The following is an 18,941-nucleotide window of genomic DNA, read 5'->3' as shown; positions in this document are numbered from 1 at the left end:
CCCCAGAACCTCCTGAGATGCTGCTCCCCGCACTCTGATTACATGCAAAATCATTGGATAGGCCCGTGCCAAGGTTCGCGACGGTCTCCTATCTAGAAAGCTTGGACGTGTCGAAAGTATAAAGAGTTCATCAGAGTATGTTTAGATGAATTTATGCTTTGACAAGCCTCTTGCCAGTCTTCGAGTCGCGTCACCAACTTAGAAGCTGCTACTTTGGTCAAGACAGCTGTGATTTACCTCATTCTCTTGACTGTCCTTGTTAAACGTACTTAGCCCTCATCTTCTCTCCACGACGTATTACCAGCCATGTCCGATCTGGAAAAGCGAGCCTCTCGCAGCGGCTCTCAAAGCCAAGTCGAAGATGTGAACAATACCATCCTGGCTCAGGCCGATGCGCCTATCAACTACGACAGTGATGGCATCAAGGGAATTGTGCGCTCGCCGTACGTGCTAGGTGCCGCGCTGCTTGCCTCTTTCGGTGGCTTCTCGTTTGGCTACGGTAAGGGCCCGGACTTTGCTTCTAGAGTGCGACAGTTCTGAACACCTTGCTGACATCCACAAGACCAGGGTGTCATCTCCATCATTCTCGTTATGCCACAGTTTCACGAGTGGTTTCCCGAGACTGCCCCAGGCGGCCCCAGATATGGCTTCTACACCGGGTTCATGACCGGCATGCTCGAGTTCGGGGCCTTCATCGGCTGCCTTTTCCTCCCGTATCTCGCCGACAAGATCTCTCGCAAGTGGGCTCTGACTATTGCAACCTTCTTCTTCTGCGTGGGCGCTATTATACAGACCGCTGCTCACAACTACGGAACGCTTGTGGCGGGCCGCACCATTGGTGGCGTTGGAGTCGGGACTCTGGCAATGGGTGCGCCGCTCTACATCTCAGAAATTGCGCCCCCAAACCTTCGCGGTTCCCTCCTCGTACTCGAGTCTATCAGCATCGTAATCGGTGCCATCATTGCGTATTGGATCACATTTGCAACAAGACACATGGATGGAGAATGGGCATTCAGACTGCCTTTTGCTCTGCAAATGGCCCCGGCCCTGATGGTTGGTCTTGGAATCCACTTCTTCCCTTTCTCGCCTCGCTGGCTTGCCATGGTGGGTCGTGATGAAGACAGTCTGGGGTCTCTGACCAAATTGCGCCGGGTCCCACCAACAGACGAGCGAGTCCAGGCCGAGTGGAAGGGAATCCTGTCTGAAGTTCGCTTCCAGCAGGCCATGCTCGCTCGGGAACACCCAAGCTCCAACGCTTTCACGGCAGAGTTGAATCAGTGGGCAGACCTCTTCAAGCCCAGATACCTGAAGCGCACGACTATCGCCCTTGGTATTCCTTTTTTCCAACAGGTAATGATCCGTGATGGGCGCTGCCTGATGTCATAGTGCTGACAGCCATTTCAGTTCAGTGGGATCAACGCGTTTGTGTATTACGCGCCAACGTTCTTCGCCGCTCTGGGACAAAAGGGAGACATGCCCCTTATTCTCTCCGGCATGGTCAACATCTGCCAGCTTGTTGCCGGTATCCCCACGTTCCTTCTCCTAGATCAAGTTGGTCGCAGAAAGCTCGCCATTGGTGGTGGTTTTGCGATGGCTGTTCCCCACCTGATCATGGCTGGGGTTGTCGGCAAGTTCAGCTCGTCGTGGGATGAGCACCCCGCAATGGGCTGGTTTGGTGTCGCTCTCATCTGTAAGTTGATCCGGGTTTTTGATTGTAAATAACAATTGCTGACACGTTCTGCAGATATCTACGTCCTTTGCTATGCGACTTCGTAAGTTGACGACCACGTTTCGATATCATATTCACGTGCTGACTTGGTGCTATCTTAGTTACGGCCCTCTTGCCTGGACGTTGCCTGCCGAGGTCTTTCCTAACTCCAAACGCGCCAAGGGCGTTGGCGCTGCGACTGCCATGATCTGGCTGGCTAATTTCATCATCGGCGTTTGTGTACCAGAGATGGTCATTAAGCTTGGATGGGGCACCTATCTGTTCTTCGGATTGTTCTGTGTTGCCGCAGGTGTCTTTTCCTTCTTCTTGGTGCCCGAGACTGCCCACAAGTCTCTCGAACAGATTTCTGAGCTGTTTGGTGATAATAGCGTGGTTGAGGAGCAGGATATCCGCCGCCGCATCGTAGAAGAAGTCTGGACCGACCCCAAGTACAACTCGGTCACTGTGTCCCGGGCTTGAGTTGAGGTCAATCGAAAGAATCATGATGTAGCGATTTGATGAGAAATGTCTAGTGAAATATGAGAAGACGCGGAGCACCCAGTGCGCTTATCACAACCTGAAGTAATTGTAGTGTCATATCAAGTGATTTTGCATCTGCGGGCTCTTCTGGCTCCGTCTTGACCAAGGCATGGTGTCTATAGCCACTGTCTCGGGGGCGTCATTGTTCCACCTTTCCCCTCTACGAAACGAGGATTCGGGTGGCAGACAAAACATAGGCGCGCTGCTCATTACGGAAACGCTCACAAACACTTCACTTTACCCGTTTGCGAATAGCCAGATGAATGACTTCTGTCCAATCAGGCCTATCTAGCAGACCTTTACTGAAATGCAGAAGAGCGAAACCGACACTCATCCGAGGCGTCACGCACGGATACGGGCTGAGGGGAAACCCTAACAATTAACGTAGCACGCTTAGGTAGAAGAACATGAGAACAGCGTGGAGTAGGGCGAGTCAGGGTATGGATAGGCCGCTAACTAAGCCACGGCTAGGCCACATGCCGCTACTTTCGCCGAGTGATGTCCCTCTTTATATGTCCTCTACCGCCCCATCTCACTGAGCAGCTCATCGGCGAAATGCTGCCAACCTGAGCGCCATCCTATGCATCCCATCTCCTCTTTCCCATCATCCTTCACTCCTTAATCTTGGCCATGGTCTGATTATCCTTCTCCGGGACGGGAAGGGATGGCTCCACCACAGAGACGCGAGCGGATTGTGCCCTGCGTGAAATGCAGAGGTAAGTAGGATTGCGGGATTGCCAGTTCGATGATTGGTGATTTTTCCGTCTTGATTATCGGATATAATGCCGTCTTACACGCACCCCGAGCAAGCCGCGGAATGCGCGGGCTGAAATCCTCAACATCACCCCTTGTTTTGATTTTGGTGATGTCAAGTGAACGTCGAGAACTGATTTGATCGATTGCTGGGACACAGAAAAACATCTGAAATGTAAGACAATATCCAATTTTCCCGTCCATCGGACCTTGGCCTGGGTTGAGGTTTCACGGTAAACGTATCTGTTAATCGGTTGTATTAACCTCTCCTGAGCTCTAGGTGATGGCGACATCCCGTGCTCTCACTGCAAGAAGTCAGAGTCCCGGTGTACGCGAGTGAACAATAAATTCAGGTTCAAAAGAGTAGTTACGACTGAGAAACGATTTTCCTTCGACGTCGATCAGCCTTGGTTACAAACGACCCCGGACACTTGTAAGACCGACCCTCTCCCTCTCCACTCGTTGACACATCTCAGCTCTAACACAAATATGGCAACGTTAAGTCCAGGCTCGACCTCTCGCTATTGTCGATGAATCCAGAAAGCCATCAGAAGATACACCCTCGAAACTAAAGCATGCATCAACAGCACCGATTTCCGATACCATTCCTCAAAATGGAGAAGCAAACAACCAACACGATGACCAGATTCACGACCAAATAACCGTTGCGGCAGAACTGCTGCAGTCCATCTCACAAAGAGAACACAGTAATCCATCCGAGTCCATCGGCACGTCGAGAGTCCCTACCCATCAATCTCGACTCCGAACGAATCAGTCGCCCCCAAGAGGAGAAACAACCCCTGAAGATGTTCCTCAAATAGCGCTTGAAGATGCCATTGATCCCAATCTCGCTGCTACTCCAGCAGCCTCTTCCACAATAGAAACCCCATACTCTGGATTTTCAGCTCCCAGCCCGTCGGTCCCACGGTCGATACCAGATGGATGGGATCGAAGGACTCCTGACATTGGAGGCAGCAGATTGAGCGTACTCTCTCAGCAATGGCAACTACCTCTGGGAGATAACCGCGGACGATCATCTTCGGTATCGAGAAGCCTGGGTGGAGAGCTGCACCTTGGTCTTCAAGAAGGTTGTCTTATTCGTTGCTTCATAGAACATCTGGCTGCAGCTGTAAGTTGGGTACTTGATGCTGGACGAATTGGTCGGATACCTCTATCCCCTGACTTTGCTAACAGCTTCAACAGTTTGACACGACTGATAGGGACCGACATTACGTTACTGTAGTTCCGCAACGAGCTATGCATAATCCACTGCTGATGAACGCAATCTGTACTGCATCGGCCAGGTTTCTCACACAGATCTGGTCAAAGAAGCCGCCAAATCAGGTTATAGACTTTAATGGGATTCCTCTCCCGAATTTAGACAAAGAGTCGGCGATACACTATCACAGCAAGTCCATCTCCTATCTGATGGATACTTCGACTGATCCTGCAAACCCGTGTACGGACGATGCATTGACTGCGATTACGATTCTACGATATCATGAACAAGTAGACAGTAGGAGATTCGACGATCCTTTCAAGGCAGAACACTACTAAATGATCTCGATGTTATAGCGCACCTTACCGGAACCGATCACGAAACCTACATCAATGCTGTCCAAGCTGTCTTCCATGCTCAACAGGAGGAGACAATTGGACTCTTTAGCATCGTGTATCACCCTCCCCGCGGTCTCGACATATATGCACCGACTATGCCCTCTTTACGACATTCTGCAACTCTAATTGCCCTCCGCCAAGAAATATGGTCTGTTCTTCTCTATCGAAGACCATTTCGATTACCCCTCTACGGAACCGAAGACTGCTCCTTGTTCGAACCTGATTCCGTTGCCGACGACTTTGACTGGGCGAATCGTATTCTGGTCTGGTGCGCATACGTCGTCAAGTTCTGCTTCGGTGCGAATTCCGAGGGCACTGTTGAAACTGAAGATCCGAAAATAAGAGCCGATCAATGGAAAGCCATCGAGGCCTTTCAGCATAATTGGGACACGCACCAGCCACCTCACTTCAAGCCCCTTGCCTACCAAGAGCGAAACCCGGAAATGGGGGAGTACTTTCCCACAGTATGGCATGCCAATGATTGTCAGGTGCTGGCCCTCCAGCACATTGAACTCATGCGAATCGTCTTGGCTGTGCACGGGGCCAAGAACAAACGGCTGGGCATCGGCGCGCAAGCTGCAAACCAGGTGCTGGAGGAGACCCTGAGGGAGTCGACCAGGAAGATTTGCGGTTTAGCTATCTCGAATCGGAAGGATCAACCATCAATGGTCACAGCTGGAGTCGGTGTGTCGTTGTGTGGGGAGTACTTCCGTGACGAAGGGGAACAGAAAGCTGTAGTTAGCTTCATGGATATGCTTGAGACGATGCATGCCTGGCCTACGAGCTCAGTGGTAGATGCTTTGAGGACGGCCTGGAGTACGCACACCAAGGTGTGAGGCATTATCAGTAGGCAATTCATACGACTGAATATTATTGGCAAGTCACATCAATGTTGTACCTGAACCATTTGATCAGGTGGCTCTTTGGCATGGATATCTGATGCACTTTGCAATCAACATGCAATGGGGAGAATAGGCAAGATTGCCGGTCAAACTATGAGTTCACAGATCTCTTTCGGTTTTTGCGCCATTTGGTCCCAGCAAGCGGGGCAGCAAGTTTGCTAGATACCATGCCGTTTGCCGGCTTTCGTCTCTCTGTTTCTCGATCAACAACCCCAGCTCGAGCCCTTTCCTCCAGGGTGGTAGACTATTGATCATCTCCTGAACATTATTTTCAACTCTCACACACTAACCACTGCAACCGTGATGGAAGAACTCTACCCGGAGACCATCATCATCATTATCGTGGCGAAGCTTCTGTTGAGGCGTTGAAGCCCGAGGCTATTGGCACCGGTAATGTCTGCCAACCATGCATTTTCCTATTCGAGTCAAGATACCTGAAGCAGATAGTTGTCATACTATTGTCAAGGTTCTGGGACATATTAAATGCACATGAGTGAGAAATTCGCATGAACGCTCGTAACAAAGTCTAACAAGCTATCTACACTCTTCCTACTTTGACTCGACATCACCTCTCCACTTCTTGAACTGCCGCGCGGGCAGCTTGATATTAAACATATGGTCAATCTCCATCACGCTTCGTCCCTTCATCTCTGGCAAGAAGAACCAAGAAAGCAGGACTCCTAAAGCACACAATCCGACGTAAATAAAGCCCGTCTTTCCTCCCCAGTTTCCGGCGTCCGGGTTGTAGGCGAGAGGAAGAAGGAAGTTGATTAACACAGACGATCCTTGCTGAGCAACGCCGCCGATACCCTGTGTCTTTGCTCTCAACCTCAACGAGCTCGTTTCGCCCATGATCGCATAGCCGGCAGGCCACGCGCCCATACCACAAACAATGATGATGGCGATGCACCCTCCGGCGGTGAAATACGCGACTGCAGGTCCTCTCCATATGCCAGAGATACCTACAGCAATCCAGAGTACAGTAGAGATTGACATCGAGATCAGTGTGACCTTTCTACGTCCAACTCTCGATAGAACCCACAGGCCAACGCCATTTGCGAATGTGCCAGCAACGATGCCACCGATCAGGATCATGAGACTGGTGCTCGACTTCATGCCGATGGTCTGCAAGAAGTAGCTTGACTTGGCAATCAGGTCGAGGCCAAACATCGCTGGGAGCAAGTTGGCCATGACGACAATCATCGTTCGTCGAGTATTGACGCCCTGGAAGCAGGTCAAGTACGTCGCTCCCGATGTAGCCTCCTTCTCTTCCGCAATGCTAGCCCGAACCTTCTCTAGGACCTTCAATGCATCCACTCTAGGTGCATAGAGTTTGCGTGAGGATTCGAGAGCTCTATCGGACTGCCCGCGTTCTTCGAGATATGCGGGACTTTCGGGGATGATGACCGAGAGGATAAAAGGAACAACTGCGAGAAGCCATTGGGACCCAAAGGCGACGAGGTATCCGGTCCTGTTAGGTGCTTTGTTGACGAGGAAGACGACAATCGATCCCAGCAGTTGACCCAAGAGATTTCCCGTCGGCACCAAGCCCATGACCGAGGCGCGCAGAGATGTCGGCGCTGTCTCGGAGATGTACGTCATTGCGGTGACTTTGAGTATTCCAATGGCAATTCCTTGAACCGTCTTGCCGGCGAAGAAGAGGGCTCGCATGGTCTCGATATCCGCGGGGAGGTAAGAGAAGAAAATGCCTGCGACGCCAACAGCGCAAATGATAGCACCTGTCCGTAAGCTCCAAATGCGCCCGATGCGATCCTGATACCATCCTGCAAAGACGGAGCCGATGGCCATGCCGAGGGGAATCGCGGCCGACCACAGCGACACCCAGAGTGATGGAATGATCCATTTGTCCTTGTAAAGTTCTCCATAATCGTGCTGGAAGGGCTCGACGGCGACGATGGAGCCGACAATCACCAACGCGTAACCCCATCCGATGACGACGATTGTCAGGGACAGGCAGTACGCTACGACCTTGGGGTACTGGCGAATGGCCTGGCCCAGAGGCAGGTCCTTTTCCTCCTCTGGCACATTCGTGACAGACGTGGTGCTGATTGACTTCATGAGAGGGTTCGTTGACTCGTCTCGGACGCGACTGGTTTCGCCTGGCGCAAGATCTCGTTCTCGTCCGCCCCTCGTCTCAATTATGTAGGACGGAGAGGGCGACTCCGTCAACTCGATGTTGTTGGTCGTGATCGACCCCCTGTCGCCAGGGCTGATCTTATCGTGAAAGGGGTTCATCGCTTAGCAAATATTTGCCAAAACTTTAAACGGGCGAATGGGGTAGACAGAATTAGGTATAGCTCCGCGCAGAGTGAAATGAGATTTGACAATGATTTGCTGTGTGTTCCCCCGGCAGTTATTTGCGCAGCTTTCTGGAGTATGATTGTGCGTTGGTCGGCGAGAACAATGGTAAGAGGTGGTGTGATGCCTTTCCATTCGGGATTCCAGTCTTGTGATTTGAACAGACTGGGAGCTTTTAAAGAACCCAGAATTCCTTCTTTACGCTAACATGTCCATCTTTAACGTGTGCAATCTGGCAAACGACTCTCAACGAACATTTGCGGTGGCATTGCTGTGAAGGATTGAAGACTAGGAGATGCCATGGCGCAGCAACACGGGTCAGCGACGTTGAAGTCCCCAACGGATTCAACTACGATCGCCAAGCTGGAGTTGACGACGCTCTTGACTCTTCCAGCTAGCACGTAGAAACTCAGATCCTTCGACTGACAGTGGTCCAGATATCCAAGTACCCCCATTCAGTCGTCGTCCGCATAAGAAAATAAGCATTGTGGCATTCTAAGACGATGCGGGGGCGTGCGACAGCGCGGCGCAGCAACTGGCGCGTTCCTCTGCCGCTGCCATGCTGGACCATCGCCGCTCGCGCAATGTGCACTTCTTCCGACGGGTACGGGAACGGGAACGGACTAGAATCTTAGATCCAACTTCCAAGGCCCACATGTTTGCTAGCTGCCGTTATTCTTCGATCCTTCTAGGCTCGAGCCAACGGTGTTACTCTGATTGGAAGCTCAGTATGCGCCAATCTACACCACCAGCCCCCTACGGACACGGATACGGGGAGCCCGTCTAAGCCACATACATATTGACTACGGTCCCAAACGTACGCGAACACACTTGATCAGAATGATGCACCGAGACAAATGCGTCGTAATCCTATCTTTCACTCATATGCCCGTAGGAAATTGGATATGATCCGCTGGCATTGACGGAGAATATCGATAATCCCGGATCACCGAAGGGTCAGAGGATTGGAACAGGATTCAACGACTTGGTCGACGATATTCCATGCCTCTATTCGACTGAGACCTGATTTAAGAGCTGGTCTTAGGATCATCAAGGATCGTTCTCTTGTCTAAGAGAGAATCCCGTATCAAAAACACCCATACATCTCAATTCTGAATGTCGATTTTGTTGAAGCACCGAACAAATACCACACCCTCAGCATGAGTTCTGTTCTCGAAGAGTCTGCAAGCATGGGTCCACACCCTCTCTGCTACATCGTTACACCAGTTGGGTGCATGGGGTATGGCCTTGACGAGGACGCTTGCGGCAAGGAACTCGCACAACTCGTTCCCAGCGGCGTTCCAACGGCTATTATCCTAGACGCCGGATCAACTGATAGTGGCCCCGAGAAACTGGCACTTGGCACCATGACTTGCCCTCGTTCAGCCTATGTCAGAGACTTGACCAAGTTGCTGAAGCTCGTACATGACTTTCGGGTTCCATTGGTCTTCGGCTCTGCCGGAGGAGATGGCTCCGACGAACATGTGAAGTTGATGGAAGAAATCATTGAAGAGATTTGTGCAGAAGATAGCAACTCGTAAGTACTGCCTTACCCAAAGCTACATTCCTTGGCTAATGGAACAAGGCAATACTCGTTCAAAACTGTTTCAATATTTTCTAGTATCGACAAATCCGTCATTCTCGAACGACTCAATGTTGGGGGGATCTCCGGCTGTGGCGTCTGTGTGCCCCCATTAAAGTCCAAAGATGTCAAAGATTCAACTCGCGTTGTGGCACAAATAGGCCCCGAGGCGTTCGTTGATGCCATGGAAGCCACACCCGACTTCGATATCATCATCGGCGGAAGGGCATACGATCCCGCTCCTTATGTTGCATACTCCATGTACCAGCTCAAACGTCAGAACCCAGGCATCACTTACGACCAAATTGAGTCCATACATGGCGGCTTTCTGCACATGGGCAAGATCATGGAATGTGGCGGGCTTTGTTCAACACCCAAGTCCCACGGCGCTGTTGCTACCGTCTACGAAAGTGGCATGTTCGACGTCAGACCAATCGCGCCCGGTTCACGTTGCACGCCACTGTCAGTAGCCGCGCATTCATTGTATGAGAATACGAGGCCTGACATCCTGCGAGGGCCCGGAGGTGCTCTTCATCTCGACCAGGCACACTATGAGCAGCTCAGCGATCAGCGTACCGTCCGAGCACGTGGGGCGCGCTTTGTTTCGTCAATCGCAGATGGCAAACCATATCAGTTCAAGCTAGAAGCCGCACGCGTTCTTGGCTATCGATCCATTGTTCTTGGGAGTGTCAAAGATCGTAAGTTGGCGTTGGTCTTAGAAGAGTTGTTGCCCACATTCAACAGGCTTGCAGGACTGACAATGCGCAGATATACTCATTGAGCAATTGGACGACTTGCTCATTCTTGTCAAAGCCTACGTCAAGCAGCAACATAAAAATGTGTCCGGTGACTGGGATCTAGACTTCCACACTTATGGCAAAGGGCAGAGCACGCCCAGTGGTCCCGGGGAGATATTCATCGTCGCGGAAGCAATTGCCCCGACACAAGAACTTGCGACAGGTCTCGTATCGACAGCGAGAATTGCATTGATTGTAAGGATGACTCTATCACATAGTCCCAATACTTTCTAACAGCAATGTAGCATGGGCCATATGCGGGCCAAAAGGCTACGTCCGGCAACTTCGCTTTTGGGATTGCTGGGAAATTAGAGATTGAGACCGGCCCATGTGCCCAGTTCTCGATATACCATCTCATCGATCTCAAGCCGGGCGAAGAAAGGCTCTCAATTACATCAGAGAACCAGAAGAACAGAAGCCTCCTCCGCTCTTCAGTCTCCATATTTGGAAACGGTCAGGGAACAAGAAGTAATCAGCCTCTCCCGACGGACTTTGAGTCTCAGTCGACAGGCGGGCCGAATACAAATGGCGAGAAAGCCCACGCGAGCCCGCGGAACTCTCCTTCGAGTCCAAAGAGCATTGCAGGTCACCCGAGAACCCTTTCGGACATCTCCCGAGTTCTTCGTTCGAAGAACGCGGGGCCTTACGAGATTACAATGGACGTCATCTTCGAGTCCGAGTGCACCTTCAGAGCGATTCGAGAGTCGGGAATACTACATCCTATCAATGTCGCCGAGGCTCTTGGCATTTCTGAGAGCGACATTGTTTGGACTGGGTTCTTTGAACCGGCTCTGGCATTCAAGGTAACAATACCTCGGTTCAGAGGGGGAAAGAGAGCTTCAGCCGGCAGCTTTATGGAGAACGATATTCATGGGTCGCAACAACACTTGGGGCTATCAGTATTGAAGCTGCCAGCAAACTTCGCAGTCGAGGAGAACTGAATTGACAAGGTTGTATTTGAAGGACGTAGAACAGGGTTTTGCATGCATATAGACATAGAATACTAGGACATGATACATGAAGACTTATGTGGTCTATCGTGACCATGCTTCGGAATATGACGTTCCCGCGCGCAGCATATGGAGTGAGCATGAGGCCCAAAGCACTCTGGCCCAAGATCAATTATCCTCGCTTTCCGATTTACCCATCCCTCACCATAATTCGCCGTCGCATGGTAAATGCAGTAGACACGGCTTCGATCATGTGGATTTGGCAAGAAACTTGCGTGCCCCGGCCCGTACGGACCTCCGCAGCGCTTGTGACTGACCATAAGCGGTGTCGATCGCTTCGCCCATGCGCCTGGATCTAGAGGGTTCTGTCCTATGAGAGGCAGCAGGCCGAGCTTGTAGTCGCTAGTCCAGCTTCCGTCGGCAGAGTACACAATGCCTCTGAAGACACCAGGAATATCAACCCATGTCGGGCCCTCATTAACGCCCCGGCGGCCCTCATCAGGGCGTTCCCATGAGAGCTCAGCCCTCGAAATACAAAGGAGTGTGTCGGTAATGGCTTCTTCCGGGGCACGAAGCTTAATCAAGAACAGGTCTTGCTGCGTGTCGGAATGATCTCCAAGAGGCCATCCGGACCAGCAGCAGTATAAATCGTGTCCATTGGGACTAAAGACTGTGGCGTCGATGGACCAGTGGTCCGGCATACCCTTCAGCGGACCTAGAAACTCCCATGCGGAGGCGTCCATCGGATCCTGGGACGACGATCGGAGGACCGTAGTCCGATGGCCCGGGTTCCCGACCCCGGGCGGCGCGCCACAGGTGTAGATATACCACCGGCCCTTGAGGTAGTGCAGTTCTGGTGCCCAAATGTTGACTGACCATGGAGTCCCCGGCGCCGGCTGCCAAACGACACTCTTGTGGCAGTGGTGAAAGTTCTCGAGGGTATTGGAGCACCATATTTCGACGCGGTTGTCCAGGGTAAAGGTGAAGTAGAATTTGCCATTGCCGGCCACAATCCAAGGGTCCGGCGTGTCGACATCGCAAATGGTTCGGTTAGACATGTTTTTCAAGCTTTTCGAATGGATTGCCAAGTTGATCAAGGGATTGTCTCAAGTGATGAGGTTCTTTGAGGTGTTTTCAAGCTTATCTGTGGCGTATTCAGAGAAATCAGACTCAACGGCTCAAAAGGCTGAAGCGTTGAAGACGCAGCGGTGCTTGGGCTGCGGGAACGTCACTTGTGTTTCAGCCAAAGTCATCTGATGTTGCGGCCTTGGAGTTGGAGATCAGCAGGGACAAGGTGAGTAATCCTAGTACTTGCGTCATTTCTCCGCATTATCTGCCCCGGGTTGATCAGCAAACTCAGGCAACCAGGTGCTTGGAGAGCTTGGATGGGTTGAGTTCTAGTGGAGGAAATTTCTTTCTGGTTTGACATGTGCAAGTCAATGCGGAGAGCCTGGTTATGTGTTAAGAAAAGCAAGCAGCTTTTTTGCAGCACAAAGACACTGGTGAAGGAAGGCATTCCATCACAGATCTCGGCACTTCAAGACACGAGTCATGAGGGGAACGCCGCTCTCGGGCAAGTCGGGTATGTCTGACTATGGACTCAGAAGGCATGTGCACTGGAATGTTTACTGTCTAAAGTTGTGCCTGTGTCCATCGGAAGCTGTCATGGTGCATCCAATAATTCACCAGAGATTCAATAGTCATCATTTCTTCAATCCCACGTCAGACCACAAACCCGTTGATTTCCTCGGTGGGGAACATTTCCATGTTTATGGTCAGGCTTCATTGACGCATTCTCGGTCTGGGAATAATATGCTTGGTTGGATTCGGTGAAATCTAGAAACTTTGTCAGCGGTCAGAAGAGACGCCCAGATTCGTCGAACACCGGAGTGGAGGCACACGAAGGAGAGGCACATACGTTTTTGCCATAGTGAACATCTCGATATCTCTCAGTCTCCCTTTCCTCAGGACTGATCTGGTAATAAGCTAAGAGCCACTCAGTATCTAGGGAGCTCTTCGCAAGCCCCTGCTCTGACGCCTGCACACATTGTTCAAAAGAGGTGCGAATAATGCTGAGGCTTGCTTCAGTTGCGCGTTGGCTTGACGGACGTCCTTCGAAAAGGCGGCAGATATTCGGGCCAATAGGGGTCGTTGGGCCTTCAGTGCTTTCATTACGGATATTATTGTTGCAGAGTACGTTACAAAGATATCGACCACCTCGGGCTTGAAACTATTCCCCAGAATGACCTTCCAAATGACGTTCGAGTAAATGAGTTGGATTTTGATGACACGCTTTGGTGCTGTACGAGATCAACATTAGGAAGACTCTTGATATGAGAGGTACTAGGCGGATGATGGGGAAGGTAAATGAGTGAGAAGCCTACCAGCTTTTGAACCCCCGGATGGCGGACCGAAAACACCGCATATACCCTCATTCAACGCGGTGGATATGACATCGAGATAACGATCTTTAGTTGTAGGCTATCGTTAGTTTACAGCAACCGCAATCGCAAAAAGTAAGTAGTACGAGACGCACCAAACCCAGACATGGGCGAGACAACTTAGCGGTAGGAAAAGGGTTCCTCGAATGGTGCGCCGTTTAAAAGCACAAGAAGAACTGGACAATTTTAGCTACAATTACTCGACGGTCGCGCCTTCGTGAACAAACCTCCTTACGAGCGGACGCCACCTCCTCGTCGGTCTTCTTGCGCAATGCGAGCCAATGTTCTGGCGCAATCAGAACCAAATCGGAACCATCGAGAGCCGTCACTCGAAATACACCGCTCTTCACCTAGTTGAAGCCCTTCTCAATGATATCCACGCCATTAGCGGCGAAGTTCTGTTTGTTGGCGAACCAGGATCCTGAGCTGGCGATTTTGGGCCTTGGTTTTTCCGCGGTAGCCCGGTCCATAACCATCGGGAGGATTGTGACGAGAACCACCACAACAGCCAATGCTGAAAAAGGGGTCAGCAGTCTAGCTAGTTGCGAGAACCAGTGCAGTGGGAGAGTGGTATATTCCATTTCGACAAAGACCTCTTCAATACGACGATTCCAAGAATACGACTTGGGAAAGAGCCGAAGTGCTGGCTGATGTGCTGGGCGAAGGAGAAATGGTGGAGCGAGAGGCCAGTTGCCGCAAGATGTTTTAGTCTGATTCTCACATTCGCGCAAAACACAGATAAATAAGTGAACGGAAGGTAGACACACAAAAGCCCGGGCAATTAGCTTTGCCGCTGCCTACAGCTTGTGTACATCTCTCCACGGAGCTGTGAGTAGCCGAACGTGAAAGTGTGGGATGGGAAGTATAAGCATTTCAGGCAAAGTATGGCGGATCGTCCAATGTGAAATTCTTTCCATCCATGTCTGGCGGCTAATACTCCCCGGATTCGGTGTAAACCTCCGTGCTCGTATCTGAGGCGGATCGTCTGACCACGTTGGTCTGAGGTCATTCGAACGAAGATTTTGGAGCTCGAGCTTGCAACAACTTGCTTCAAGGGACTACAAGCTTGGGATGGGTGATATATCTACCACAAAATTATCCAACTTAGTACTTCTTAACTCCTTCGAGGCAAAACTTCGATGTTCACAATGTTAAGTGCCATACTGCTTAAAATGGGTGGCGTCTGGTAACCCAGGCATCAATAGGGCAATGTACGCGCCTGAGAGGTGGCTTCTTTCGTCTAAGGACGGCACGAGAGACATTTTTGATCCGAAATATATGCATTTTCGAATGCTGGTGGTGCTTGTGTGGTGGAATTTCCAACTAGAAAAGCTTTCGCAGAAACTCAACACGAAGGGGGCTTACGACAAGTTGACGTGGGATCCGCACGAATGTTTCGTTCGTTTGCCATCTTTGCCTTTATGAGCAATGATTGTATCACCGCTCGCATAGCAATGAGGGACTTCCATGGCCTCGCGATGAGCGAACAAGCACTTTAGATGGCATCTGTTGCATTTGATGAGGTGGATTATTTGCGCACTCTTGATGTCGGGGACCATCATTGTCGACATCGCTAATGAAAGTTCGAAAGATAGATCATGAAACTGCGCCTTGATCTATTTATAGCCAAAAGGACGTGATAATAAACACTATGGTATCGTTGCTTTAGTCTTCCTCTACCCCCTATAATATTGCTTACGAGCATGTAGCGACGCTCCAAGTCATGTGTCAATCTCTTACAATGGCACAAAGGCAATTGATGTTGGGCCCCGTTCAAAGCCCGTTGCTTGCACAGCCAAAAGGCTTGCCGACGGTGCCCGCTCTAAACTCTTCAATGATGCCTTCAACACTGGCGTATGTGCCGGCAGTGAGGAACAAAAGACCGGTGAGAATAATGATGATGTTGAGACCCATCGTCGTAAGATCGGCAAGTTTTCCCGGCTTGGGGACACCGGCGCGATTATCGGCACCTCGCATGCGGAAGTAGGCGACGCCCCAGAAGATGAAGCCGAAGAATGAATCGAACAGAGAGGACATGAGGGAAAGCACTGAATCTAGTTAGCGAAAACTCTTGATCATTGGCCGAGCGAAACTTACGGGAAGAGAAGAAGGGGATAAGTTCGGCAATCAAGAACGCCAAAAGCCACAAGGCAAGAAGAATGGTGGCCCAAGAACCCCAGCCGACAATGGTGTGCTCGTGCAAATGCTTGGTGCCCTTGAAGAGACGGAAGAAGAGGAATCTAGCCGAAACGCTGGCATACAAGACGCCGAGGAAGACGAGAGTCGGGATCATGAAGGAGAAGGACACCTTCTTATAGACTTCCTCGAGGGAGCCGAAGGCGGGAGCCGTCATGTATTGGTTTCCGACGAAGGCGTAGACGACAGCTCCGACAATGCTGAAGACGATGATCTCACCAATGGTTACGGCCCACAGAGCCTTGGGGAAATCCCTATACCTGGCTTAGCATACATGCTAAAAAGAGTATGATTGTAGACTTACCTAGGATCCTTCATCTCCGCAATGAAACTGGGCAACGTGATTTGGCCGATGAAAGTATAGCTGATGTTCAGGAAGGCATTCATTCCAGAAACAAAAGTCGTAGCAGCAATGGGGATGGCCGTGACAATCGGGGCGCCGCCAGTCTTTGTTGTGCCTGTAGTCTCGTCGACATACGTTGATCGGGGGTCGTAGCCGGCGGGATGCGCCTGAATGCCAGCAAAGATGGTCGCCAGAAGCACTGAGATGAAGGTGAAGGCTGCGGAGGCGGTTCCGGCTTTCGAAAGGGCGTCAAAGGTGCGAGGCAGCGAGCAGAGCCAGCAGATGATGGTGACGACGATGGAGAAGACGACGGTTCTGCAGACGACGGGGTCGGATTCGGTCATTGTGTTGAGGTACTTGGCGCCAACGAGGACGTGTAGAGCTTGGATGAACTACGTACGTAGTGTTAGCAATGCACCCATGTTGTCGACGGGAGTAAGAGGCATACAGTGTTGTTCAAAATGAACATGACAGCCGTAGCGTACCAGGCCCATGTCTTTCCCCAGAAGAGCATCTGGCCGATATCGCAGACGTCGCGAACTTCGGGGTGTCTCATGCAGAATTGCCAAAGAACCAAAGATCTACACGGGCAGTCAGTATCATGTCGAGGCGAGTTGGGCGAGGGAGTCGGAACTTACGTGTAGAGCACAACGAGCGCGATGACGGCAGTGAGGATCAAGCCGGGCACCAGGCCAAGAATACTGTATGACCACGGGAAACTCATGATGGCCTTTGTCGGTCAGCACGATGTGCCATGCGCCAGATCTCCCCCAAGACGGAAACTCACCAGACAAATGTACTCGGAAAACAGCAGGCCGGCCGTCTTCTGCCAGCTGCACGTCCTGTACTTGATCGCATGGCTATTCTCCTCGGCAAGCTGCTTGGTCAAGATAGCATCGGCGCTGTCTTCGCTGTCGGAGCCCTCTCCGACACCCTCCTTGCGAGGCGCAATCCGCGGGCCGACCTTTGTGTTGCGGCCGCCGAACCAGGCGCTGAAGCCGGAGGAGCCTCCTGTCTCGGCATCGGCGCGGGCAAAAGCGAGCTCGGAGGAGCCCTTGTCGTTGGACGTGGGCTCGGGTTGGCGTAGATCTTTATCCATGGCGCGCCAATTGAGTCGCGGCGATGCGCCGGGTGACACTGGGAGATGGAGGGGTAGAGGCGACGGGGTTTCGCAATGCGGGTGGGTGATGATATCGATGGCAATGGCGCAGTGGTATACTGGTATGAAGATACGGTGGGACGGATCACGGACGCTCAAGTGGCAGTTCGGCGGATGGAGAAGAAGAGAAGAGACGGAGGTGTAGAAGAGGAGGAGGGATGAGGACAAGAGGGAGGTAGAGTTCGGAACAGTCTCCAGGCACAGGATGACGGAGAGAATGCGCGAGCACGTGGGACGTGCGAGTTTTAAGGGTACGAGGAGAAGGAGGGAGAGGCAAAGAGCTACGGGCTACTTGTGAAGAGGAAAAAGATCAGCTTAGCCAGGCGTCAGCAGTATGATCCCGGCAGTTGGGAAGAGAGATGCGACATGGCAAGGTGACATGGGAAGTTGGGAACGGCCGAAGAAGGGCTGGAGCCACGGACGCGGGTTCCTTGCGAACCAGGAGTGTAAACTGGGCCGGAGGGAGCGATGGGAGGAACTCGTTGCATGCGACTTGCAGGAGACTGCAGTAGGCAGATCGAGTGTGTGCAGACAACAGCAACTGGGAAGGGGTGTGCGGATGGTGTTATCCCTAGAGAGCGTGAGAGCGTGAGAGCGTGAGAGCGTGAGAGCGTGAGAGAGCAGAGGGATTTCGCCTTGTCAAAGATGATGGCGATACCTCAAGAGGCACCACTGAACAGGTTTATTGCCATGTCACTTTGGCTAGTCGTTCGACACATTTCGACCATGGCAAAGTTGCTTGAAAGCGTCCGCCACAGATTACGATACCCGCCAGCGGACATCCTCCAGTCAGAAACCAGCCAATGCAGCCAGGAAATGTGAAAGCATGCAGAGGGGAGCAAGGGGAGGAGAAGGGTCTCCCCCGTGCGTGGGTGGAACTCGAGTTCCGCCCCGGTCAGAGATTTCAGAGCCTCTCAAAGTTGTCGAGGACTAGAGGTGTCAAAAGGGGATCACAATCCGGCCCAGGCTCGCGGAGCACGTCATTGCAAGATATGGGGAAGACGTCCAGCTACAGGCGGCGCTTCTCTCAAAGGGGAACAGGATCGCGGATGGCTTCGCGGCTCGGAAAGACTGTTGGAGCCTTGGAGGTACCTAGCCGTGCTAGGTTATTGTTGCCTACCTTGCCAGTATCTGCAGTAGGGTACCCATAAAGAGGCGAACTTGTTGTTGCTGTCCCCGTCGAGATGTCGTTCAAGAGATGACATTGGACACTTGGAGACCAATCTAAACCCTCTAGCGGGTCGAGTAGAACGAACGTTTCTTACAACCGCGGCGCCGCCGGGCACCGGTGCAGTTCTTGCGAGAGAGACTCAATGTCGTTGAAGAGCCAATTGAGTTCCCGGGGGCGACACCAGCGATCGACAAGAGACAAGCAAAAATGCCAAAAAGGACAAGCAACGACAAGCATCGGAAGATGCGCCACCAGAAAAGCTTGCTCGAGCTAGTGACGTCGTCCCCGGTCAGCCCCCCCCCGCCAGTCCCCCCTCCAGTCCAGATGAAGTGACGCTGCCCCCGTTCACAGATTAACAAACTACCTTAGTAGGGCTTGTTGGTGGGTGCGAGTTTGCTCGGAGGATTTGTGCCAGCGCCAAGCAGCGAGCGGCCCTCTGAGCGGGAAACAAAAAGTCCAAGAG

General features: G+C 51.8%; 7 protein-coding genes across 7 annotated transcripts; 3 read left to right on the top strand and 4 right to left on the bottom strand.

Annotated features, from left to right (window-relative positions):
- Positions 1 to 306: 306 nt before the first annotated feature.
- CABS01_00823 (uncharacterized protein) lies at positions 307 to 2,188 on the top strand (the record flags this gene model as incomplete). The annotated part of the gene is made up of 5 exons (XM_060534204.1): positions 307 to 499; positions 563 to 1,350; positions 1,405 to 1,690; positions 1,745 to 1,772; positions 1,831 to 2,188. 5 exons carry the CDS (start codon positions 307 to 309, stop codon positions 2,186 to 2,188), a joined length of 1,653 nt encoding a protein of 550 aa, XP_060401282.1.
- Positions 2,189 to 2,912: 724 nt separating this feature from the next.
- Positions 2,913 to 5,454, top strand: CABS01_00822 (uncharacterized protein; the record flags this gene model as incomplete). Its single annotated transcript, XM_060534203.1, has 4 exons — positions 2,913 to 2,964; positions 3,505 to 4,130; positions 4,205 to 4,517; positions 4,577 to 5,454. The coding sequence occupies 4 exons, from the start codon at positions 2,913 to 2,915 to the stop codon at positions 5,452 to 5,454; spliced, it is 1,869 nt and encodes a 622-aa protein (XP_060401281.1).
- Positions 5,455 to 6,069: 615 nt separating this feature from the next.
- On the bottom strand, positions 6,070 to 7,776 carry CABS01_00821 (uncharacterized protein; the record flags this gene model as incomplete). The annotated part of the gene is made up of 1 exon (XM_060534202.1): positions 6,070 to 7,776. One exon carries the CDS (start codon positions 7,774 to 7,776, stop codon positions 6,070 to 6,072), a length of 1,707 nt encoding a protein of 568 aa, XP_060401280.1.
- A 1,223-nt stretch (positions 7,777 to 8,999) lies between these two features.
- Positions 9,000 to 11,159, top strand: CABS01_00820 (uncharacterized protein; the record flags this gene model as incomplete). The annotated part of the gene is made up of 4 exons (XM_060534201.1): positions 9,000 to 9,376; positions 9,425 to 10,119; positions 10,190 to 10,413; positions 10,464 to 11,159. 4 exons carry the CDS (start codon positions 9,000 to 9,002, stop codon positions 11,157 to 11,159), a joined length of 1,992 nt encoding a protein of 663 aa, XP_060401279.1.
- An 84-nt stretch (positions 11,160 to 11,243) lies between these two features.
- On the bottom strand, positions 11,244 to 12,226 carry CABS01_00819 (alpha-L-arabinofuranosidase II; the record flags this gene model as incomplete). The annotated part of the gene is made up of 2 exons (XM_060534200.1): positions 11,244 to 11,252; positions 11,486 to 12,226. The coding sequence occupies 2 exons, from the start codon at positions 12,224 to 12,226 to the stop codon at positions 11,244 to 11,246; spliced, it is 750 nt and encodes a 249-aa protein (XP_060401278.1).
- A 1,733-nt stretch (positions 12,227 to 13,959) lies between these two features.
- CABS01_00818 (cytochrome P450) lies at positions 13,960 to 14,618 on the bottom strand (the record flags this gene model as incomplete). Its single annotated transcript, XM_060534199.1, has 2 exons — positions 13,960 to 14,123; positions 14,567 to 14,618. The coding sequence occupies 2 exons, from the start codon at positions 14,616 to 14,618 to the stop codon at positions 13,960 to 13,962; spliced, it is 216 nt and encodes a 71-aa protein (XP_060401277.1).
- A 764-nt stretch (positions 14,619 to 15,382) lies between these two features.
- CABS01_00817 (transmembrane amino acid transporter) lies at positions 15,383 to 17,247 on the bottom strand (the record flags this gene model as incomplete). The annotated part of the gene is made up of 6 exons (XM_060534198.1): positions 15,383 to 15,657; positions 15,707 to 16,059; positions 16,110 to 16,540; positions 16,597 to 16,729; positions 16,787 to 16,878; positions 16,936 to 17,247. The coding sequence occupies 6 exons, from the start codon at positions 17,245 to 17,247 to the stop codon at positions 15,383 to 15,385; spliced, it is 1,596 nt and encodes a 531-aa protein (XP_060401276.1).
- Positions 17,248 to 18,941: the final 1,694 nt, after the last annotated feature.

This window comes from Colletotrichum abscissum (genome assembly GCF_030869225.1).
Source record: "Colletotrichum abscissum strain IMI 504890 chromosome Unknown Scaffold_2.1, whole genome shotgun sequence".
NCBI lineage: Eukaryota > Fungi > Ascomycota > Sordariomycetes > Glomerellales > Glomerellaceae > Colletotrichum > Colletotrichum abscissum.
This window is presented reverse-complemented; position numbering and strand designations above follow the sequence as displayed.